The sequence below is a fragment of the Elephantulus edwardii genome, unplaced genomic scaffold (genome assembly GCF_000299155.1).
Source record: "Elephantulus edwardii isolate Elephantulus edwardi_28Jun2011 unplaced genomic scaffold, EleEdw1.0 scaffold00036, whole genome shotgun sequence".
NCBI lineage: Eukaryota > Metazoa > Chordata > Mammalia > Macroscelidea > Macroscelididae > Elephantulus > Elephantulus edwardii.
The window spans coordinates 1064954-1090710 of NW_006399786.1; the positions used below are offsets into that span (position 1 = coordinate 1064954).

The 25757-nt window shown below is 37.7% G+C and overlaps 1 protein-coding gene across 1 annotated transcript; it reads right to left on the reverse strand.

Moving 5' to 3' along the window:
- Window positions 1-230: 230 nt before the first annotated feature.
- Window positions 231-23974, reverse strand: IL1RL1 (interleukin 1 receptor-like 1). The gene is made up of 10 exons (XM_006884602.1): window positions 23917-23974; window positions 23292-23499; window positions 22103-22277; window positions 21837-22006; window positions 20377-20441; window positions 18172-18313; window positions 17927-18072; window positions 6861-7007; window positions 5339-5506; window positions 231-616 (listed from the first exon to the last, which is right to left on the reverse strand). The coding sequence occupies exons 1-10, from the start codon at window positions 23972-23974 to the stop codon at window positions 231-233; spliced, it is 1665 nt and encodes a 554-aa protein (XP_006884664.1).
- Window positions 23975-25757: the final 1783 nt, after the last annotated feature.

Sequence of the window (25757 nt, forward strand, 5' to 3'; positions counted from 1 at the left end):
TTGAGGACATTAGGCATCAGCCCAGAGTCAAGAACATGATGTGTACTTCCTAAATCATCCCTGAGGCTTGAACACCCTTCACAGCCCTATGCCTTGACATCTCAGCTCCCAGTGTTGGCCATAGTGCTCTACGTAGAAGTAAGGTCGTCGTTGTTGTGTACCATTGAGTCTGGATCAACTCAGCTTGGAGAGTTCCAAAAATCAGACCCTTTATCACAGCAACACAAGCATTATTGTCCTTGGATATTCAAGGAAACCAAGTTTAAAGTCTTTTTAGGAAGTTTGTTGGGCACAGGCATCTGGTACCGCACATGCTTCCAGAATTTGGATTTCAGTGACCATTTGTCCATCATGTGGTCTTCCTTCCACTTGATGGTACCCTGCACCCTCATAAGATGCTTGAGAGACTCTTGAAACTCCTCACACTGCAGACCATCTTGTTCGCACAGAGCCTGCATCTCAATAAGAATCACCTTTGAGTTGTTCTGAATGAGAGCGCAGTGCAAGGCGACCTCCTGCTCATAGGCAAACTCCTGGCTGTGCACTATCTGAGGAGTCAGGATGAAAATGTGCCGCCTGCTCTTCTGTATGTTGGTCTCCACTGCAGTGGCTGCGTCTAGTGATAAAAGACACAAATCAGATTTTTTGTAGGTTCTTTTAAAGACGTAATATTTTGGTCATAAATACTCTAATTTTTTAAAAAAATTCTTATAATCTGCTGCTCAATTTGTTTATTCATAAAAGTGGAAAAGTGCTTGAATTTTTAAAAAAATACATTCAATTATTTTAAACCTTTCAGAGTGATACTGTCAGCATGGATGCCTTATTTCCCCCATAGATCCAGTCATAACTAAGGCAAGGAATCCTTCAAATGAAAAGGAGATTATGGATATGATCTTGTCATTTTGTGCTAGACTTAGAATTCAGGTCACAAGGATGGCAAAGCTTCATCTGTCATACTTTGGGCGTTTTGCTAGGAGAGGCTACAAGTTAGAAAAAGATACCACACTTGAAAGGGTGAAGGGTCACAGAAAGATAGGAAGATCCATCGAGATGGATCTACATGGTGACTGCAGCAATGGGTTCAATGTATCAAAGATAATGAGGTTGGCGTAGGACAGGAAAGGATTCAGATCCATTGTTCATAGTGTCACTATGGGTCATACGTGACTCAAAAGCACCTAATAACAGCAACAACAGTTACTTATGATCTGCTTAGATTAGCTAACATGATTTTAAAGGGGCTCAGAATTTTAGCTCTTTTGTAACTCACTCACTCATCACTGACTTGGAATCAGCTCACAGCTGACTTCTATTTGAGTTTCCAAGACTGGAAGCAGCACAGATGGAGATTTTTTTATTAGTGTTCTTCAGCCACCAAGGATGCACAACCTCTGGTCTGATACAATTCGCTATGGGCTACACCACTATAGCGCAAACAGAAAACCCGCTTGGGTGGCCTAATGGTAAGAAGTTGTGCTGCAATCCAGAAGGCACATAGTTCAAACCCACAGAGGCTCTGCAGGAAAAAGATGAGGAGTCTCCTCCCTTGTAATATATTGCCTCTACAACCTCACTGGAGGATCAACTGTGGGTTGATTCTGATTTGATGGTACAAAACAACAATAAGTTGACCAAAGTCTTTGGGGAAAGTTCTAGATCCACGTCACCCCGTAGTGTACTCTATTTTAAGAGGTGATTTGATCTAGACTAGAGTTACAGTCTTGGAAACCCAGTGGAGTTTTAGCTATGAATTGGCACGAATTCTATGGCAATGTGTTGTCAGAGGGAGAAAAATCTCAAGGCTGAATCACCTTTTCAAGTCAGTGTTCATGAAGCAATAGTCATGATTCAGTGTTTGTTGCTGGCTGAGGGTATAAAGAGAACAAAAATATCCAATTCTTAGTGCAAAAAAGTTAGAACCTGGTTAAAGGAACAAACCCAAAATAAAACAATTCAAGATATTCTTATTCTCTAACCCAAACTCAATGCTCTGTGTCAGAACTAACTCATAGCTGATTTTCCAATGGGATTTTGAGGGCTGTAAATCACACAGGAGGAGATTGTCCACCTTTCTGCCAAAAAAAAAAAAAAAAAAAGGATTTGAACTGCCAGGGAGGCAAGAGTCCTAGGTGAGCAGTGCAATTCCCTATGTATTATGTCACCAGAGCTCCCTTGTTTTTATTTTTATATAACGGTTATTGAAATGTTATATACTATGAAATAAAGGAATACTTGTTAATTAATGACAAATATACACTTTGCATCAGGATTGTAAGCAAATTTCATATACTCAAAGGAACTGACAAACGAGGGTTTAAGGAAAGGATAATTCATATAAAAATGCGGATTTGAAGTGAAGTAACCAGCAATAATCCAGAAATAGGTATAGGTTGTAAAGGAGAAATCAAGAAAAGGTGGCCCACAGCTAACGGCGCAGGAAGTTGGTACCTAATTGTGGAGATGTCAGACGAGGATCAGCTGGCAGGAGTGGCCCTAGCCGTTGGACACAGAAGAGACAGAAGAGACCTATACCTTCCCCTCTACTATAACATGGCTAGGGGGCTAGATTTTAGGTCCTAGGAGCTCGCCGGGATCATATAGTGGTTACTACTCTGGGTCATGGCGGCAGCAATCTTATACGCTACTCTCCCGACAAAACTCAATCTGAAACAGAACGAGGGCATCTGCTCATAGATTTCAAAATTATCACTGCCTAGGGCTCTGGTGGCCTAGTGCTATAAGAGGCTGTGCTGCAATTCTGAAGGCACACAGTTCAAATTCACCAGTTGCGCCTTGGGAGAAAAATGGACACTCTCCTCCTGTGCAATCCATTGCCTCTGAAAACCCACCGGAGGGTCAGTTCTGGGTATGAGTATCCAACAGCAGGAACACTGGATCCACTTGGTATCATTAGTCATGAGACCGGCCTCTGAAACTTGCTAGAGGGACAATTTTAATTTGGTTCTGACTCCACAGCATATAGCAACAACAATAGGGCCGCTGAATGGAGAGAGAGCACAGAGTAGATCGAGGACAAGAGGAAGACAACTAACAAGGGAAAACACTGTATTTGTCAATTACAGATTTTCCCTAAGGGGAAAGTGAAGATACCTGTTGGTTTATTTTCTTTACATTTTGAGGGGTGGGGGCAAGATCAAAAGAAGAAAGTGAGAAACAGTTACAATATACAAGCAGTGCATATAAAATATAAAAGACGAAAAAAAAAAAGATGGCATAAGCTTGAGGGAGTAGCTGTAAGTTGGGTTTGGGACAGGTGTGTCTAGACATAAGATTGATGGGCCTGAGGAAGAATAGATGGAAAGATTGCTACCCAAAGTAGCACAACGGTTGATATCTCAAGGAGTTATGGTCTTTGCAGATTCTAGAGGAGAAATTTCCTGTTGTTGTTGTTGTTATGTGCCTGCCGTCAAGTCGAAATTTCCTAGAATATTAAAAAATCAAGGACAAGGAGCTCTGGTGACCTAGTGACAAGAAGCTGTACGACAATCCCAAAGGCACTTGGTGGAGGGCAATTTCTTCTTGTACCAGTCGGATCCGATTCAACAGTAAACACACACACACACACACACACACACACACACACACACTTTTTTAAAAAATCAAGGACAATTTGAGTACTATTGGTCATTTTTCTCCAGTCAAAGGGGAAATAACACCTCAGAAAAAAATGGAATTATATTGTTCTGAATGTTATGTTTTATAAAAACTCTCTCAAAGCCATTACCATTGCGGTTTAGTATCATTAATTGTATTCTGACTCTTACTGACTCTCTACTACAGAGTAGAACTACCTCATGGGGCTTTCCAGATAATAATTTTATGGGAGTACATCACTAAATTGATCAGGTTCCTAATCTTGAAGTTGGCAATTTGAAGTCTGTAGCTGCTTTGTGGAATAAAATGGGAAGCCTTCTCCTGCAAAGATTTACAGCTTCAGAAACCCAATGGAAGGTCACTATGAGTCGGAATTAACTTAATGGTAATGAATTGGTTTGATTTTGGCTTATTCCATAAAAGGGTGATTGGTTGGTTTTTAAAACAGCAATGTTTCTATTAGCACCTGAGAGTTTAATTTGTACTGAGAGCTTAAGTTGTTACCTAAGTTGTTGAGAATGGACTGAAAAAATCCAGTTGTTTGGTGTCAAGTCAGTTTTAATGCATGGTGATTTAATACAAGTAAAGTGATTCCAGCTGTCCCTTTGAAAACCTATTAACATAACCTTTTCTTAAGGTGCTCCTGAGAGGGTTCAAATCAACAGTGTTTGGATAAGTATTTGAATGCTTCACCATTTTCACCACTCAACATACATACTAGGCAACCAACGTTACCCAAACATCCCAGGATTAAATATATTCACATTATGTGCAGCTTTAAATCTGTAGGTTCTTGGCTACCTCCTTTCTGCAAAGATGCCATCTTAATATTACAGTTTCCTTTAAATTTATTCCACTGAATTTATGATCATGATATCCTTACCCTATGAGACTCCAAATTCTTTCCCCTCTCTGAAAATTTGGAGAAGAGTCAAATGAAGGTTCCTCACACATGAATGTGGAAGAAGGAAAAAAATTGCTGCTGAAATGATTGTGTTGTTATTTGTGCACCGTTAAATTTGAACTGATCCATAGTTGACCCTCTAGTGGGTTTTCAGAGGCAGTAAATTGCACATGAGGAGACTATGCTCCTTCTCCTGCAGAGCAGCTGATGTATATGAACTGTGTGCCTTTGGAATTTCTGCAAATCTTCTTACTGCTAGGCAAGCAGAGTTACCCACCACTAAAATTATTAGAATTGTGATTTAAAAAAATTATTAAATGTACCTAAAACTGGCTGGAAATGTTAAGAAACAGAAATCACAATTCTACTTGTTCTTGTGAGAGTATAAATTTATGCAGTTTCTATCAATATAGAAAAACTTCTAAAGACTCTGAGAGTCTTTACAAATATTTTATCCAAAGTGTATGAACATAAGAAAATTCACTAACTTTTATATCCTTTCTATCTTCTAGAAAGAAGGAAGAAAAAGCAGCTATTGCAGCTGGGCACAAAGGTTGTATAGGAGGGGTAACACCTTGCTAAATCCAGTCAGCGAAGGACATCTAACTCCATCTTCACCACATAGATGCAGCGATGAAGATCACCAGCTTCGAGTGTAGATGGGAATGAGAGGAGCGAAGAAAAAGTGCTTCCTTCTTCTGCAGAAATATTTAGGTCTGAAACACTAAAAATGCAGTTTCTTATTCACCTCCATAAGACCACTTATCTCTTATGATAAGCCTGCAGTTTGTCTCTAGTGTACAGTGCTAGTTTTACCTTCTCCGGGTACCATGTCTCGCCCATAAATGCACAAGTTATATCCACATTTGTTTTCAAGAACATCAGGCAGAATCTGGTGAACAAAGTACTCCACAGAACTGGTCCCTTCAGGACTCTTTTTGTAGTTCCGTGGATAAATAACATAAGCATCATAGATCTTTCCATCTGAAAAGGAAAAATGAATCAAACTTCATTGCTATGTCTAAGAAATACTTGTTTGCCTCCTAGCGAACATCACACACTAAGTTTTGTGGTTGTTGGTGAGTAGACCTGATCCCACAATTTTTCTAGAATCAAGATATGACAAATTCCTGCCAAAAATTGTGATAAGAGCATCACAATTTTAATTCTTCCATTGCTTCGAGTTAATTAAAATTCCAGGATCAAAAATAGGGAGAACGCTATATAGTTGAATACAAACCACATGAAAAGATGTGACTAATAATTGTGTAATAATTATTTCTATTCCTGAGGAAGGTGTCTTCTGTTGCTGACTAAATCTGTTTCTCTCTCTTTTCCTAAATTCTCCCAAATTCACTGCTGTTGAGTTGACTCAGACTTATGACAGCCTTCTGTTGGGATTCTCGGGCTGTGAATCTTTTCTGTAGCTAAGTGCCCACCCTTCTCCCAGGGAACTACTGATGGGTTCAGACCACCAACATTTCTGTTAGCAGTCCAGCACTTTACACACCACAGCACCTGCAGTTCTTCCACAAGGGCTCTACCACCAGGGACTATTCAACCTCCCCTAGGAAGATAAAAATGCTAAAGGCTCTCATGATCTAGTGGTAGGGGATGATGCTGTCAACCCAAAGGCAAGCAGAATCCACCAGCAGCCCTGTGGGAGAAAGATGGGCACACGACTTGCAGACTCTAGAATTCCACTGGAGGGTCAGCTGTGAGTCAGTCCAACTCGACAACAAAATTAGTGCTCACTGAATGCAACCATGAAATGTGAGCAAAAAATGTAGGGAGTCTAGACTCACAAACCAAGGAATTAGCAACAAAATGGAAAAATATGTATCTCCCTCCAGATAAAAGAATATAGATCATAATGACATGGTAGACTAATCTTAAAATACACACACACAGGTAACTTATATGAGTAGAGTAAGAATTTGTATAGAATTTCTGGTAAACACACCTTTATTTGGGTACACTGGCCTAGCCTGCTCACTCTTGGACTGCAAGAATGATTTTTGTTCAAGATTTCCATTAAAGTGTCACCAAAATGCACTTTTCAAAATAATTCTGCTTTCTGAGGTTGGGCAGATTCTGCCACTGGGAATTTATTAGGAACAGTTATTGGGGAGATTTATCCTGAGAGCAACGCCAGAATCAAGGATAGCTTTGAAGCAGAATGTAAATGGCTCTAAAGAGACTTACGGATGATATTATCAAGCAAAATGAAATCCGGTGTAGCAGCACAAAATATTAAGAGATTTATAAACAAATAACCAAGAGTCACTGTGAGATTTTTTTTTTCCTTTTTGAGAAAATATTGAGATCTGCCACTTACCATTCCCAGTTTTGTAAGGTCCAATCACATCTCTCCACAGCAGAATAAAGTCAATCCAGAATATTTTCAGCAGCATTGCCAAGATACCAACTAGCATTAACAATACACTAAATCCAGCTACTGTGTAATGGGTGCTTTGGTAATCAACTGTTCAAAAGATACAAGGAGAAAGCTATTATTAGTATCACTGAAATAAAATAAAATAAATATATACTGCCCTCCACTGGGAGCACAAGAAATCCATGACCACTTGCAATTCTTATGGCTTCATATAGAATAATTAAATTAGCCCTTAGTGAGTCTTTGTGCAAATGGAACCCTGGTGGTGGAAGGATTAAGTGTTCTACTGAGGACCTAAAGATTTAAGCAGCTTCATTATGCTCTGGTGGCTTAGTGGTAAGGAATTGCACTGCCAACCCAGAGGTGCCTTGTTCAAATTCACCAGGTGCTCTGTAGGAGAAAGATGGGCAACTTCTTCCCATACAATTTACTACCTCTGAAAACCCACTAGATGATCAGTTATGGATCAATTCCAATTCAGTACGACTCAGTACATAGCAACAACAGCAGCTTCACCAGAGAAAGACTTGATGACCTACTCCTGTAATGATGACAAACTAGAAAATCCTACCAACCAGTTCAACTCTGTCCTATGGGGTCACTAAGAATGGGAAATTGGCTTGACAACCTCTGATAACAACTGTGTACACGGCAACAAGCTAGAGAATTCTTAAATGGTATAAAGGATCCTTAGATGGCAAATGTAACAGTCCTTGCTTAAGTGAGATATAGATATACATGAAAACTTAACTGAGATAAGACGTCTTAGAAGTAATAGCTGGAAAGGGCTTTCAAAGACAATCTCACTCCATACTTGGTTGGGCTAGCAAGGCTTCCTGGAGGAGGAGGGCCCTGAAGGATAGGTAGGACTCAGATAACTAGAAACACAAAAGGAAATGCACTTCTGACAAGAGAAATTGTTAAAAATCCAATGTGTAAAAGTAGAGTGTATTATTTTTTCAGAAATTTCGCTTCAGAATTAGTGGAAAATAAGATGAGAAAGATGAGTCAGTGCTAGGTTCTAACACAATTTGGGTACAACTGAAAGCATTTTGTGGAGCCATTGAAAACATATGTAAGGGGGGAAAGGCAAGATTAATTTTATAGTAAAGTGTGTTTCTGTGGAAAGAGATGGCAAGAAGTCATAGTAGGATGAGACAAGTTTCTGTACTGCTTCCAGTGCAAGCTTAGGAAGGTTGGACACTAATAATGGGCAAGATTTGTGTGGATGACCTTCAAAAGGATGTCAGGAAGACTTATTTTGCCTATGTGGCTGCTGATGCTGGAAAGCAGTGAAGAAGAAAAGATTAATGTAAGTGCCTAAAGCATGTCTCGAGGGAAAGTCCAATTACTGGGTTCTAGGACCAGATCTCTGACGGCTTAGTGGTTAGGGAGTGTGCTGCCAACTCGAAGTCATGTGGTTGGAATCACCAGATTCTCATCTGGAGAAAGATGAGTGATCCTCTCCAGTGTGATTTACTGCCTCTGAAAACCCACTGGAAGGTCAACTATGTGTCTATTCTGATTGGACGTTACACAACACCCCCACCTTTGAATCAATTCTACTTCATGACACTCATGTTTTCAAGGCTGTAAATCATTGTTATTGTCATTGTTAGGTGCTGTCAAGTCGAGCACTACTCATAGGGATCCTATGAACAAAAGATCTGAACCCTACTCTATCCTGTGCCACCTTCACACTTCCTGACAGACAAGAGCCCATTGCAGTAGTCACTGTATCACCAGGTTGAGGGTCTTCCTCTCCTTTGTGGACCCTGAACCCTTCCCAACATCATGATCCTCTCGAAGGAATAGCACCTCCTAGCAACATGTCCAAAGTATGTGAGGTGAAGCCTCATTATTCTTGACTTCAAAGAGCACTCCAGCTACACCATCTCCAAAACATATCTGTTCATTCTCTTGGCTGTCCATTGAGTGTTCAGTGCTCTGCTCCAACACCACAGCTCAAAGGCATCAATGATTTTTCTGTAGTCCTTATTCATTGTCCAGCTCTCAGATGCATAGCTAGTAATAGGAAAGACTATAGCCTGAATCAGACACAACTTAGTCTTCAAACTGACATCACTACTCCTCAATAATTTGGAAAAGTCCCTAAATGCAGATATCTCCAGTGCAATGTGTCTCCCTTATTTCCTGATTGCTTGTACCAAAAGTGTTAGTTGTGGATACAAGCAAGAAGAAACTTTTGACAGTTTCAATCTCCTCTCCATCCATCATGTTGCTGCCTATTGATCCAGTGGTAAGAATCTTTGTTTTTCTGACATTGCATCTAAGTCCACGCTGAAGGCTACATTCCTTAGTCTTCTGCAGTAAGTGCTTCAAGCCCTCCTTACTTTCAGCAAGCACGGTTGTGCCATCTACATAATGCAGGTTATTGATGAGTTTCCTTCCAATCCTGATACCACACTCATCCTCACAGAGTCCAGGCCATTGAATAATTTACTCAGCATACAGACTGAATGGGTATTGAGAGAGAATACAACCCTAGCACTCTCCTTTCCCAATTCCAAACCTTACTCTCTTCACACAGTAGCTTCCTGGTTCAGGTATAGATTCCACCTGAGCACAATCAAACTCTCTGGAAGTCTCATTCTTCTCCATGCTAAGCAGAACTTGTCATGATCCATATGATTAAACACCTTTGCATAGTAAATAAAGCACAAATAGACCTTCTTTCAATATTCCTTACTTTCAGCCAGGACCCACCTGACATCAGCACTGATATGCCTGGAGCCTCTTCTAAATCCTGTTTGAACTTCTGGCAGTTCTTTAAGTACTGTTCTAGAAGTTTTTGAATGACCTTCAGCAGTATTTTGCTTACATGTGATATCTAATTGTGTTAGCAATCAAGTGTAGGCTTAATAACTATTTTTTATTTCATTTACAATCTGCTGTGTTTGGGAAGCCTCTTGTGTAGGCAAACAGGATCTGGTGGGTGGGCCTTTGTATTTAAAAGACGAGGATGAGCCTCCAGCTTGGCTCAGGTGGATCCTGGAGGGTATGTGTGTTTTATTTACTTGAAAGTTGTATGTAAAGTGTTTGGGCATTTCTGATTGTGTTAGCAATCAAGTGTAAGCTGAAACTGTAAATCATTAGGAGAAGTGATTTCTTTATCTATAACTGTAAATCATTACAGGAAGTGACTGTATTCTCTCCCCATACCCGTTCAGTCTGTATGCTGAGCAAATTATTCAATGGGCTGGACTCTATGAGGATGAGTGTGGCATCAGGATTGGAGGGAAACTCATCAATAACCTGTATTATGTAGATGGTACAACCTTGCTTGCTGAAATTAAGGAGGGCTTGAAGCACTTACTGCAGAAGAACAAGGAATGTAGCCTTCAGTGGTACTAATGCTATTGCCAAAGAACCATAGCCTAGTATCACAACTCTCTACCAGCTAAACCTTCAGAACTCCCTCTTATAAACATCTATATAAATTTAAAAATCACTGACTACATTTTTAAATTTAATTTCTCTTTTATAATCTCCTCCTGACTGCTGGTCCAAGGGTGTTGATTGTTGTTCCAAGCAAGTATAACCATTGACATCTTCAATCCTTTCATCACCTGTCATGATGTTGCCTCTTGGCCCAGTGATAAGGATTTTTGTCTTCTTGATGTTAAGATGCAATCCTTACTGAAGGCTACAGTCCTTCACGTTCTGCAGCAAGCATTTCAAGTTCTCCTTGCTTTCAGCAAGTGAATTGTCATCTACATAATGTAAGTTGTTGATGAGTCTTCTTTCAATCTTGATGTAACTTTCCTCTCCATAGTGTTTAGCCTTATGAATTATGTGCTCAAAGATACATCACTAACACTCACCCTGCTTGATTTTAAGCCATGCCGTTTTCCCTTGCTCTGTTCAGAGAGAAGCTTCTTGGTCTAGGTATAGATTTGCCATGAGCATAATTAAGAGTTCCAGGATTCCTATTTGTCTCAATTTTAGCCATAGTTTGTTAAGATCCTCACAGTCAAATGCAATTATATAGTGAATAAAAACAAAGATAGACATTCTTCTAGTATTCTCGGCTTTCATTCAAGTTCCATTTGATATCAGCAATGATAACCTTTGTGCCATGGACTCTTCTAAACTCAAACTTCTGGTAGTTCCTTTCCAACATAATGTTCTAGCCATTTTTTTTTTAATGATCTTCAACAATATTTTGCTTGAATTTCATACTAATGATATTGTTTGATAATTTCCACATTCTGTTGGATTGCCTTTCATGGGGATGGGAAAAAATATGGATTTCTTCCAGTGAGTCAGGCAAACAGTTGTCCCCCAAATTTACTAGAATAGACTGATGAACACATCCATGGTTGCATCTATTAGTTAAAACATGTCAATTAGTATCCCATCAATTCCTGGGGCCTTATTTTTTTGGTCAATGCCTTTAACATGGCTTGAACATATTCCTTTATTATGGACTCTTTTTCACTTGGTACTTCCTATTATTTTTCAGTGTCAAAGGATTCTTTTTGGTTTAGTGACTCTTTGTATTCCTTGCATTTTCTTTTGATGCTTCCTGGACCACTTAAAATTTTGTCCATAGTATCTCTCGTAATGTAACTTGACACACGAATTTCTTTTTCCATTCTTTTAGCTTAAGAATTAGAGTGAGTTCTTTCCCTTTTGTATCTTGACCCCAGCTCTCTGCATATTTCATTATAATATTTTGCTTTGACTTCTCAAGCTTCCCTTTAAAATCTATTCAGTCCTTTTACTTCAGCATCTCTTCTCTTTCTTTTGGCTTATTGATGCTGTCATGCAATTTTTATACTCTCTTCTAACATCCATTTTTATTTTTTCCCCTCTTTGTATTTGTAGTGAACTTTTGTTTTCTTGATAAATTATATTTTTTATATCATCCCATAGCTTCTCTGGTCGTTGATCATTGGTGTTCAATGCCTCAAACCTGTTCTTGAAATGAGTTTTAAATTCAGAAAGCTAAAGTCTGAGTTCAGTTTGGTTTTTGTGGACTTGTTGTCATTTTCTTGAGTTTCAATTTAAACTTGCATATGACTAATTGAAGTCTGTTCCACAGTCCGCCCTTGGCCTGGCTTTGACTGCTGATACTGAGCTGCTTATTCTTTCCACAAATATAGTCAATCTGATTCTGGTGCCGTCTGTTCATTATCTTAAAGTCCTACATAAACCTGAAAATGGGAAGAATCACAAATGTAATTTAATTCTAGGATTCTTTTGTTATGTCAATCTTAAATCTTGCAGTGTAAGTTCCTATTCTTGATATAGAAAGTTATTGATTAGCAAATTCATCTACCACTTTTAAAACTCCATCAAGCTTGAGCATCCACCTGATTCAAAGCTGAGAGAAGAAAAGCTGAAAATTTGCATGTAGCATATGATCTGCATTAACTAATTATAGATAGTCCCCAGGGAAATAATTTCAGAATTCTTATCCAGTCACTCTTTCTGATTGTATATATGCATGCATGAATGGTTCAAGTCTATACTTAAGTGATTGTTGTTGTATAGTGACTGTGCATGTGACCGTCTGCTTTCAATCATAGAAAAAAGTTAGTCCGAGACCTTAAAGTAAGTTGAAGTTCAATATATTTCTAATTACATTGTTGTTGTTGTTATATGCCATTGAGTCAACCGCAACTCATAGCGAAACCTATAGATTTTATAAATATATGTAGATGATCCTTTATGAGATGACTATATATTTAAATTTTTCTATTAATATTTTCTATACCGTGTGAGTATCCTGATTCTGTTGCTCTGCCTTAATGAGGTTTTAAAATACCCCTCATGTTAATTTTCTTTAACTATAAAATTAGGACAATAGTAACAACAGTCCTCTTCTAATGGATTGTGGGAAAATAAATAAACTAAATGTAAAGTAGTTAAATAGTGTCTGATATTAAAACGCATCCTAATGATTTCAGGTATATTATTACAATTATTATAACCATAAAATATTTTTTAAATAAAGCTTAAAAACACTATGGAGACTTAGGTATGAAATGATTTCTTAAACTCAAGACAATGGTGTGATTTCTTTAATTCTATGTTTCTACCAGTAAAACTTTTATTTATACTGTGTTGAAACAAAAACAAATTAGAAAAAAAAAACAGGTAAAAGACTTCAAGTACAAATACATTTGAAAGAACAAAATTAACAAATACATGTAACAAGAAAACAATTATAATACATAGATAGACCAGAAAACATACAGAAAATAACAATGTAAGTATAGGAGGCAGATAGAGATTGTAAGAGCAATGCTGGGTGGGCAGTGTAGATCCCCTCTTTACTCTAGGATCCACTGACAACATCAGTATTACCATAACATCTTGACATGCGTCACACATGCGTTACAAAGTTGTAACTGGCAAAATCATAGCAGCACACAAACATAGCAGAACACAGGAATAACATAGGAGCAATACTTTTTCTTTGAGAACTGTACAATAAACTCTTGCATTAAACTGTGCTGTATTAGATGGATTTATATATTATTTACTTGGGCATGTTATAAAAGATATCTTAAGATCACATATATCAAGATTATTTTTAGCTACTCTTAATTAATCACATTCTCTTTCAGGAAAACATAAATTTTTTTCTACTCTGTTGTTCACCAGGTCACATATGAATTTTTAGTTGACATGATTGCACCTGACATCAAAAATTTACAACTAAGCAGAAATTAAAACAAGCAAAATCTCAAGAACCCCTTCAACAACTGTATCAATTTCATGACCTAGTTCTTCCTCCCTCCTTAACATTTTTTACCATATTGTTCTCTTGATAAATTCACATTCTTCTGAGAGCTTAACTCCCCATGTCCTTTTGTCAACTATATTAAACAAGTTCTACATGTTTATAAATCCATAAAAAGGAATGATGAGTATAAAAATCCAGTGTGACATTTATCTCTCTGCTCTTTCATATAGGCTAAAATGCTTCCTCTAACAAAAATTATGCCTTCAAATGAAAAGACAGCAAGTGAGGACATCTACAGATTCTCACCAACTAAATGTTTACCATCTTATTTGCCGTCTTACTTTATGCAAGAGTCCTACTTCCCCAGAGTGTAAGGGGAAGAAACAGCTTGTATTTGCAGAAAGGAGAATTTCATCACCAACATAAAAAGCACAATAAATTTTAGGTACCTTTGTTACTGTTTTTAGAATTCCCCGTGGCCAGTATATCTCTTTGACCACTTTCACCACTCTACCTGAACAGATGTTTAAAGTAGACCATAGAGATAATAATGATGGTGTCAGGACCTGTTTAGCTGCAGCTAGCAAATCAGGACCAGCCCAAGGCTGAGCCTATGAAGCATATGTCACATCACCTCTTCTTTGCAACCTTTATACCAATTCTGACGCCAGCAAACTCTTTGATAAAACTCTCTACTTACTTCCCTGCTAGTTAATCTCTTGCTATGGCCACACAGAACTCCCAAAACGTCCTCACAGTTAAGTGGTCTATTAAGGAAATAACAGAGTACAAACACCAGTATGGTTCAAAATTAGGAAAGGAGTGCATCAGGGATGTGTCCTGTCTCCATAGCTTTTCAATCTATATGCAGAACAGATCATTCAAGAGGCTGGACTTTGTGAGGAGGAGTGTGGCATCAGTATTGGGGGAAGAGTCATCAATAATATGCAGTATGCAGATAATACAACCTTGCTTGATGAAACTGAGGAAGACCTGAAGCATTTGCTACAGAAGATCAAGGTCTGTAGTCTTCAATATGGATTAAAGCTTAACCTCAAGAAGATAAAGATTCTGACCTCTGGGCCAATTGGCAGCACATGATGGATGGAGAAGAGATTGAGGTTGTTAACAAGTTTAATTTGCTCAACTAACACTCTTAACACCAGCAGTCAGGAAATCAAAAGACGAATTGCATTGGGGAAGCCAGCTGTTGGGAACCTCTTAAGAGTGTTGAGGAGCAATAATGGCAGCCTAGAGACTAAGGTGTGCCCAATTTAGGCAATGGGCTTCACAACTGCATGCTATGCATCAGAGAGCTAGATAATGACTAAGTCTGACAGAAGAATTGATGCCTTTGAGTTGTAGTGCTGGAGAAGAGTCTTGAACATACCATGGACCACCAGTTGAACAAGTAGGTCTATCTTGGAGAGGTTGAAGCCAAGATACTCCTTGGAGGCTTCAATTTTGAAGCTACATCTCACAGACTTTGGGCACATGGCTAGGAGGTACAATTCTTTAAAGAAGGACACCATGCTTGTAAGGGTAGAGGGACAGTGAAGAAGAGGAAGACTTCGGAAGAGATGTATTGACACGATAACTGACTAGGGCAATGGAATTAAGCATGTTGGGGTCAGTAAGACTGGTTCAGGATAAAGCAGGGTTCAGAGCTGTTGTACATAGGTTCACTATGAGTCACAGACTGCTCAATGGCACATAACGATAGCAGCAGCAGCAGCAGCAGCAGCAGCAGCACAGCATCAGTATTGAATATATGCAGACTGAGTCTTCTTTCTTCCACACAGGGCAACTCTCAATTTCTCTAGTCCATGAAGGCAGGCTACCTCTCTACTCCCTGAAAATAAGCCTCTTTTCAACTCCTTCAAGGAATGTTCCTCTTGGCCCCTTGTAAACAGACTGCTCAACTCCCTTGAGAATAAGCTTCTCTTGATCCCTTTCAGGACAGTTTCTCTGGGCCGCCTAAAGACAAAACCCTCTTTTGTCTCCTGAGGACAGACCCTTCTTGGTCCCTTCAAGACAAGTTTCCTCAGCCCCCTTGAAGACAGACTACTCTCATCTGACTGAAAAAGAGTTTCTTTCAGATCCCTCAGAGAAGATCTCTCTTCCTCCAACGCCCCTCATGTTGGCTGTTCCTTAGAGTCCCTTTCAGGTCTGCTGTCATCTTCAGTGTTTTAGCCCTTGATTTATGTGACATTTCTTTTAGGAGATTCCTTGCCTCCTTTATCTCTGCTTCTTTCCTCTTCTATTCTTGCCTTTTCCCCCTTGTTGCTTCTTTCTTTTTCTTTTGTGGAAAAAAAAAAGCTTTGTGGGGTTGGTGGCATATATACACAAACTTCTTGTCCATTTCAAGGAATGGCCCTGTCATCAGGGCCATAAATCTACCAATCTTATATCAGTGGGCCATATTTACATCCATACATATGTATCTTAAGTTAGAACCTACTTATAGCAGACCCTTCAGGGGTTTTTGAAGGCAATAAATAGCACAAGAGGAAATTTCCTTTCTCCCACTTCAATTATCTATTTTATTTAATAGTCTATTGAACAATCCTTGCAAGATGTATAATAATCACAAACAAATTTGGGTTCAGGATTAAACCAAAAAGTATCCAAACTGAGTTGTTTATAGTTTTCTGAGCAAATAGAAATTAATTTGGACAAGAATAGTAGACTCCTTGGGGCAGAAAACTAGGGCAAAATTAACTCCTTAAGGTTGAGGAGGAAAATACATCAAGCTGCTTTTCCAAAGAACCAAGGCAAAAAAGCCATAAATAAATAAACTCATTTCACCACAGTGAATTACTATTATTTGTGAAGGAAAATATGACATCTCAGAATTAAAGATTAGTGAGCTTAATGTTTCTAGAATATATTTTACTGTGTCAAGCTATAATAAAGTCATTAACAATATACTAGGTTCAGATAAATCTATAGGGAAAGGATGCCTAATTTGGCCTTTTCAATTTGTAGGGAAATTTACTAATCAGATAAAAATATACAACATTGTTAGAGATGTACAGAACCAATGTTTTATCAATAAGTGTAATATACATTCATTCAGTTAATATTTATTGGGCTTCATGCTGTGTGTCAAGCACTACATTACAGCCTGAAGATGAGAATATAGGTAAGATATCATCCTTGCCCTCACAGAGCTTACACTGGTGTACAGTGTACTGTCAAACTGGGCCATGAGAGCAATTGTAGATACAGGATGCTATAGGAATACATAGTAGGGGATTGGCTCCATACTGGTGGTCAAAAGGCTCCTCAGAAAAAAATGGTATGTGATTTGCAGCTTACAGTTCTGGTGGTGGGGCCCATAGGGAGTTATGTTGCTAATCCAAAGGCTGCAACTTGTTGGTGGTTCAAATCCTCCAATACCTCTAAGGGGGAAAGATGGTCCATCTCTTCCAATATGATTTATAACTTCAGAAACTATTGGAGAGTCAGCTGTGAGGCAGTCCTGACTTGATGGCAATGACATTTATTTATTTTTTTTTAATTTCTTTATTTTCAGGTTGGAAAGCAGATGCAATGAAAAAAATAAAAAGGAATAAATATTTTAAAATTGTATAAACTTAAACAATAATAATTTCTTAATGTATATCCTTTTGAATAATTAACTGCCTTTAAAACCCATTGGAGGGTCAGGTCAGCTAATGGATCAGTTCCAAATCGACAGTGCGGGACAGCAATGTGGTAAAGTAGCAGCTACCATTTTTTTTTCTCCATTCTTCAAAACTCTTCACCTTTCCCTCCATTTTGTCAATCCCGTTAATTACATTTGTGCTCAGTATCATACACAGACGCATGTGATAAAAGGGATTAAGGACAAATGATCATGTTCATAGTTTATTGTTTTGGTGCGTTTGGGTTTGTTTCCCCACATACATGTACATACAACAAGACAGAAAGAGCTAGTGAAGTTGAAAAGAAGAGAAATGGGAGAGCTGAGAAAGAAACTGGAAAGAGGAGTCCATAGAAGGAGTAGGCGAGGGAAGCAGTAAAGCAGTGCAGAGGGATGACCCCACAAACAACTCTTTTCACAAGAGAAATGTGTGATAAGCTGGACTGCAAACAGTAAGCCTGCTTAGGAAGGAGAGGACACTGTATGAGACAGGCTATTTCTTTTGTCTTGATGGTTCCTCTGGACCCAAACTTCAAAACAGTTTGGGTTTGGCTTTGTTTCGCTTTTCCTAAGAAAATTATCCCAGCCTACAGTTGATATGGCAAACTCAGGTGACAAACGTCTAAGAACAGTTCTTACTTGGATTTTTTCTCCTCAGCCTGATGGTGTGTATTGCCACAGCACGTAAATTATAGGCCAGGCAACTATACTCCTGGGATAAATCCGTTTCCTTCACATCCTTTATTCTTAAAATTCTTTTCAGACAATTCAATCCATCTGTAGAACTAAGAAAGCACTTGTCAGTTTTCATGTTTACTTTACAGTTTAAATTGTAAGAGAAAGGAGTATTTCCATTTTAAATTTAAAAAAAAAAATCAACCTACCTTTCACTTTCCACTTTCTCCTCATGAAATCTTGCTTCATCCAAGTCACTAACTTTCGTTTTATTAACTCGCCAATTGACTGGGTCTATGAACCCAGGGTTTTCTCCAACACAGCCCAAGCAAGTGATATTTGCTGTTTTTCCTAGAGAAAAAGTTTTTTTAAAAAGACAATAATAAAATTAAATTCTGTAAATAATATTTAATTCAAATTAATGTGAAAAATAATTTTCAAACACTTTGTATGTACACAGCATGGATTCTTATTTCTTTTTAAATCTTTGATCTTTCATCTTTCTGTCTCCTTTTTCTGTCTCCTTTCCTCTCCTCTCATTATCTTAATTTCCTTCACAAGTAAGTTTAAAGCTTCACTTCCATGTCCTCCTCACTGCAGAAGAAATTTATGAGGCAAATGATTGGCTTTACTCATCCAACATTATAACATAGAACTTCCCTTTAATGTACATTAAACTTTCTAACAACTGTCTTCCACTTTGTTCTTTTACGGCAGATTTTTTCATCTCTCCATAAACTAGATTTGAAAGTAAAGCTGTGTTTGGGATTTAAGGAGAATTTGGAGATTATTAAACCTAGTCCAGCTATAATCCTAGTAGCTAAGAATCTAGACAGAGCTCTGTCCATTTTAACTCTTTTAACTTGACACTTCCTGCATCCAGACTTGAAAGCCAAAGAGCTGCCTACATGCCTTGAACTTTGATTCTACTCAGTCCTTGCTGAGTCTTTCTTTGGTTTCTGAGATATTTGGAGTTTATTAAGGGTAACATCACTGCAAACAGTGAGACCATAAGTATTCTGATATCCTAATAGACCTTCTACTATTCTAATAGACTTATATGTATATATTGATGATGGTGATATGTGTCATTGTGTTGGAATTGACTCATAGCTGACCAGCAGATTTTGAGACTATAAATCACACTGAAGGAAATTTCCCATCTTTCTCCCACATAGCAGCTGGATTAGAAACACTTGCCTTTGGGTTAGCAGGCTCTCCTTACCCGCTATGCCATCAGAGCTCCTTTATAACTAGCCAAGGTATGTATACTCTTGGAATTCCAACATGAGACAAAGGTTAAAATGCTGGCCTACAATCAAAAGGCCAGTAGTTCAAGGTCATGCATAGGAACCTTGGAAAACAGGTCTGGTGATCTACTTCTGTAAAATCAGTCATAGAAAGCTCAATGGAGTACAAGTTTACTGTGGCACACAAAAGATCATTATCAGTCTGAATTTACTGGGTGACAACTGGTACCAATGATATGAACTGTAATATATATAGGTAGACACCTACAGTAAACAATGTCACCAAGATGTACATACACATGTGACACTAGAGTTGTATGAGTAGAAGATCTATTTATGTTTTCTGGTAGAGAGCAAAGGTAGCATAGGGGGAATGTGACAGAGGATATGATATTTGAAATTAGTCTTAAGAGATGAGAAGGTGTTAAAAATCAGCAAAAACAGAGAAGAATGTGGAAAACACTTACATGGCAGCAAAGTGGTGAAGAGATCAGTGCCATGGGAGCACAGGCACATGGGATGGTAAGGATCTGTCATGAGCAGGCTTACTTTACGTGGTATAAATTCTGAATTACATCCTGTTTGGTGTGAGGAATTAGTAAACACATCTACAGAGTTGGATCTCTCAGACTTCTTCTTTTATTCTCTAAAAACCTTGACCATGCACTGAGACTCTCTGAGCCTAGACTGTCTCAAGAATACGGCGGAACTGTCTAATGAGAGTTATGAAAATTAAATTATTTACATACATGAAAATACCAGGGATTATAGAGTATGATAAATACCAGTGCCAACACTTCACATTCATCTGATTGGTCATTATCTCTATTACTAAGTACCCTGGTCAAGTGTTGCCATATATATGACCTCACTTAGTCTTCAAGGTTGAGGGCAATAATCGTCTCCTTCTTAGAGAGCTCTGACAGCACAAGGAGCTACGCTGCCAACCTAAAGCCACATGGTTTGAATCCAACAGATGTTCCCCAGGAGGAAGATGGACAGTCTTCTTCCATGAGAGAGATGTGCAGCCTCTGAAAACCTGCTAGAGGGTCAGTTGTGAGTCAGTTCTAACTTGATGGCACATAACAACAGTTAAATTCAGACCAGAGGTTTTATAGAAGAATCATTTAGGCAATGGTTTCATTATTATTAAAGTTTTCTTACCTATTTCTACCTCCACTGTGTCATTGTGTAAAGGAGCTTTAACAACTGGATTCATAAGAAAGTTTCTCTCTTAAACGAAATACAAAAAAGAAAATATAAACAGTAAGAGAACATTTGATAGTTATCAATATATAACTCTATCCTTTTTCATAAACATCTTATATTTTTCCGGCAGTGATCCATGGCAACAAATACACACACACACACACACACACACACACACACACACACACACACACATCATATTTTCTTTCGTTATCTATGATGCGTTTTCATATTCTTTTTTTAAAACAAATGCTGGTGCAACCCACTGAGTTCATTTTATGACCAACTAATTATTAAAAGAAAATGCAATTCTGAATAGTCCTAACCCTATAAAGAAACAATATTTCAAAAGATCCCTGGAAATGACAAATACTGCTCAGAGATCTTCATCATGATGGTCCATACTCAGTGTGAGAAGTCTCTTCATCACAGGTAATTCTACCTTCTGCAGTCATTGAGGTTTAGAGTGAAAGGAGACCTTTTGGAACAGTGCTAATTACACACCTACATCCCTTCATGTTTGTTTATCTCCTGGGGGTGTGATTGAAAGCCTCTGTGGGAGCTCATACTAAACACTGAGATAGAAATGTCTTCTAGTGACACTTATTTTACAGAGGTAGAGGACAAAAAATTCACAAATAATATCTTTTCTCTAATATTGCATTATCATAACAGAGTTGTCTCTGATCTATTTTTGTGTCTACAGACCACTTTATACTAAGATCACCTCAACAGTTAATTACAACTGCAAAATATTTTCACTCCAAAGGGTTTTTTAAGCAGAGAGATGTGGATATGCAGGAAGAGGGGGCCTTAATCATCAGGTTGTACAATTTGACAGGTGGGGCCTTGAGGGAAATTGAAAGAATTTGTTTGAATTTGTATTTGAATTTTGTAAATAAACTAGTAGAAAATGTTTTTAAAAAAGTTTTTTAAAATAGAATTTAAGGTAAATTTGAGGGGTTTTGGTTTCTATTTTAAGAATTCAATGACCTTATTGATCACTGATGTTGGAAGCACTGAAAATTATTGTATCATTAAACCTCTAATCCTTATATTAAAACTAAAATCTTAGAAATTAAGGATTTTTCCTCATAAACTGAACATCTGACATATTATGAAAAGCTATTCTTGCTTGCCAAATTGGTCTACTGTCTTTCAAAATAAGTAAATTACGTTACCTTTGGAAAAAATAAGTTACAGAAGAAAGAAGAGATATGGCATTGGATTAGCAGCATAATCTCCCTCTTTTGTGAGACCTTAATATTACTTTTTAAAGAATACTGCTTGCATCCAAGTACAGAACGTTTAAGATAAAACAGGAGGAAGAATCAGGAAGAAGTATGAAATATCAGCAAGGAGGGAAAAGTTATAATTTTATAGTCCTTCAAATACTTTATTTTGTTAAATTAAGCAGCTTACTTTCCACTTGCAGTGTTCTGGTTGCTGTCACAGTATAATTGACTCCATTTTCATTGTGTGTAAGTTTACAGGTATAATCGCCTGAATCATCACTAGTGGCCTCTTGAATTATCAATGCTGACTCTGATATGTCGTATTTTGGCTCTTGAAGAGCTTTACAGTCCTGAAATGGAAAAATTCCATTCAATTTCCAGCAATGCTTCACTTGCAAGCTAAATTGTACAACTTCACTTGTTTCTCAAAAAGGTTCTTCTATTACCTTAAACCATTCAAGTGGTTCTGTCCAATTGTAGAGCTCAGTTGTAGGGCAATATATTCTGGTAAACTTTTCATTTCCGGATACTGTTGAGTACATCAAATAATCAGGAATTTTGCAATCTGGTTGTTGTTTAGCTATTGTGAGATTCACAATTCTTGTAAAATTATAGGTGGCACTATAAAAATATGTTAGACAATTTTAGTTAGACAAAAGTTCAAATTAGATAAGGTTTACTTAGACAAAATATCACTTAACATTATGAAACAACTTAATCAACTAATTTTCAGTTAATTTTGCTTTTCATCTTAAAACAAGAGTATACTGAGTTATGATCTTAGTTAAGAATAGTCATTAAAGTTTAGAGTGTCAACTACTATTTTTAGAATTTTCTAGATTCAAGCATAACTGCCATAGAAACCCTAAAAGTGGTTCTCTGTTCATTTCTTTATGCTGTATAATATCTGTTTGTACTATCATAAGCACAAAACCAAGCACAAGTCAATGACGATGGTGTTGTTAAGGGCTGTGGAGTCTACTGTGACTCATAGTGACCCTACACACAATAACTCTGAACAGGGCTCTACCCTGAGCCAATCTCACAGTCTTTGACACACTTTCTCTCATTACTCCAGTTATTGTGTCAGTCCATCTTATCTGGGGTCTTCCAACCCTGCTCCATCCCTTGACCCTTCCAAGCATGGCATCTTCCAAAAAATAGTCCCTCCTTTGCTCAAAACATGTGAAAAAGAGTCTCAAAATCCTTGCCTCCAAGTTTGCTAATAACTGCCTTTTTGAAATTTATTTTCAACTGACCATACCCTTCTTCACATCAAATATCTAGGTGCCTATTTTTTCTTTGTTTATTTGCTTGGTTTTTTGTTTGTTTGTTTGTTTTTTTCTTTCTTACTTCCAGCCCCAGTCAAAGGGTTGCACTTAATTTGCTTGGTCAGTAGGAAAACTAAGTTGTCTCTTTTTTTTTCTATTCAATCTCTGCTATTATAAATGCAAATATTTCACAATCACTTGAACCTCAATCTCATCACACTTCTAAATATTCTTTTCTTCAAATTTCCCTGTCAATTCAGATGTTCCAGAAAGGACTAGAAAAAGAAAGAAAACAAAGGGGCAACATAGAAGGTCAATTATTAAAGAAAAGGATGCAGACCATAAGACTCTGTCCGTAGAATACCTTGTGTAGATGCAAGTATAAATTCCAGAATCATCAATTTTTGTTGGTAGAAACTTCAGAAACTTTCCTGAGGCAAACACCCGATCTCGCTTCTGAATGATTATGCTTTTATTTGCATAATACCAATCCACAGAGATTAACAGGGATTTGGGGGTGTAAGGACATGGCACAATTAAGGCTTCATTTTCCAGGCCCCAGTATGGCTTAACTGCAAATCACAAAGAGGATCATGAAATTTTCACCTAGAATTCAGTTTAGAAATTTGTCATACTGTGTGATGTTTTAATAGAAAGATAACTAAATAAATAATTACATTTTAGAGTAAATGTTCTATCAGGTATTACCACAATCAATGAATGGCACTAGTCCTAAAACTCCTACACAAATTTAGTGGAAAAAGACACAATTTCGATCTAATCAAATGATACCTACAACCTTCCCAAGAACATGTACCTTGCTCAACGCTGACATATTTGAATGTGCAAATCTTTCTGTTATCAAGAAAGACTAGATTAAAAGTTAATTTCCCAGTTATCAGTTTGACTGAAAGAATTGGAATTTTTAAGACACATATTTGTGGATTTACTTAAAGCAAAATAGCATTTAGTTGAAAAACAATACTTACTAATTTGAGCTGCCGTGGAATCTAGGAGAGTCAGAATTGTCAAGACCCAAATTCCCATTGTCAGTTTGTCCTGCAAGAGCAATAAGCAGATAAATAAGTGAGGTCTGGTGATGCAGATCTCTCTCAGGAGATGAATGAAGCCCTGTAAGATTCGCAGTAGAAAGGCTTATCTTGGTAATGTAGGCTACAAAGAATTAAACTGTACTAAACAGTAAGCCAAATAAGCATGACTCATTATTGTTTTGTGCTCAACAGTTCCCAGGAGATTGACTCAAACAACAGGTCTCCACACGTGTGTAACATCAGGCTTTCAGACCCTGGCACCAATCGTCACTAAACATCTGGGCCACAGAGCTCTCACAACGGCTATGCAATTTCAGTTACACTTCACAAATCTCATGAATGAAAACCAGAAGCCGAATGAAAAGGAAAGAAAAAAGTTGAAATATGGAAGAAAGTTAAAACCATAAAATTGAACAAACCCTGGGAAATAACAATATTATAATTGATGTAAAACCACAGAATAGACACACAAATCATGTACAACTAGGTCATCACAAAGCAACTGCAGAGTAAAGGGTTAGGGATAGTAGAGCACTACTTAAGGAATTGCCCCAAACCTGATACTCCTCTCTCTCCTAGGTCCTCTCAAGTCACCAAGGCTTTCTGAAAATAGCTAACAGTGTGTTATAAAATAAGAAAACAATTCTCTTCACACCGAATAATTTAGCCTTACTTTATTTTTCCTTAAAAACAAAACAACAAACCAAATGCAAGCCTACCAAAAACCAGAATAGGGATATAGCCAAGACAGAAACAGAAATACAAGGATAAACAGAATTCTCAGCATACTTCCAGAAAGTTAATTTCCTAGAAATATGAATTGTCACTACTTTTCTCATTACATCTACAGGAACATTTCTATTACAGACTTAGAGAGCTGATGCTTACCCAAACCAAGACACAGATTCTGGGAGTGAGCTCCAGACCGATGAATGTTAGGAATACCTTCCAGTTCTCCAAGGTCCCTCTTTGGAGAATATTCACAGGGAAACCTTGTGTTTTATTTTTAAGAGGAGACACTCAAAGATACCACCACAGTTTGTCACTCCTCCTTAATTTTATTTCTAGCCAAAATACATGACTTACTAAAAAATTCTAATGAGTCACTTAGTTAGAAATCTTAGCTTTGGTACATAAATATTTGAACATGGTTGTTGTCACTGAATTACTCTTTTGAGGAAATTACTAAAGAATCTCCCTTGAATTACTTTTTAAAGTTGAAATTCTCTTGTTATTATTATCACCCTAATGTCATTATATTTTTATTCTAAATATTCTTGAAACCACAGGCCCTTGAGATTGTCCTTCCAAATAATATTCCCTGACACCTAGTGTGGTAATACTAGTTTGAAAGATTGAGTAGCTAGATTTGATCACTTTGGTGGGAAGAATTTCAAACGCCAACAGGGAACAACAGAAAGAAGCACGTAGGACTTCATGGATGTGGGGAGATGTTAAAAATGCTCTGTTTATGCTCTAGAATTTGGCAGCCACGTCCAAACCTGAATTCAAACTGCTAAGATACAAATCCTCATCAAGCTCTCAATAATGGAAAGAGAAAGGAACTTTTTCTAAGGAATTCAGAGGATTGGAAACTCTGAATATCTGAAAGGGAGTGATAAAAACCATAACCCCGGATTAATGAGTTAAATCATAAGCATTGTGGGCTCTGGTGGTCTAGTGGCAAGAAGCTGCGTTGCAATCCTGAAGGCACATGGTTCAAATCCACCAGCTGCTCCATGGGTGAAGGATGGACAAACTCCTCCCAATTACTGCCT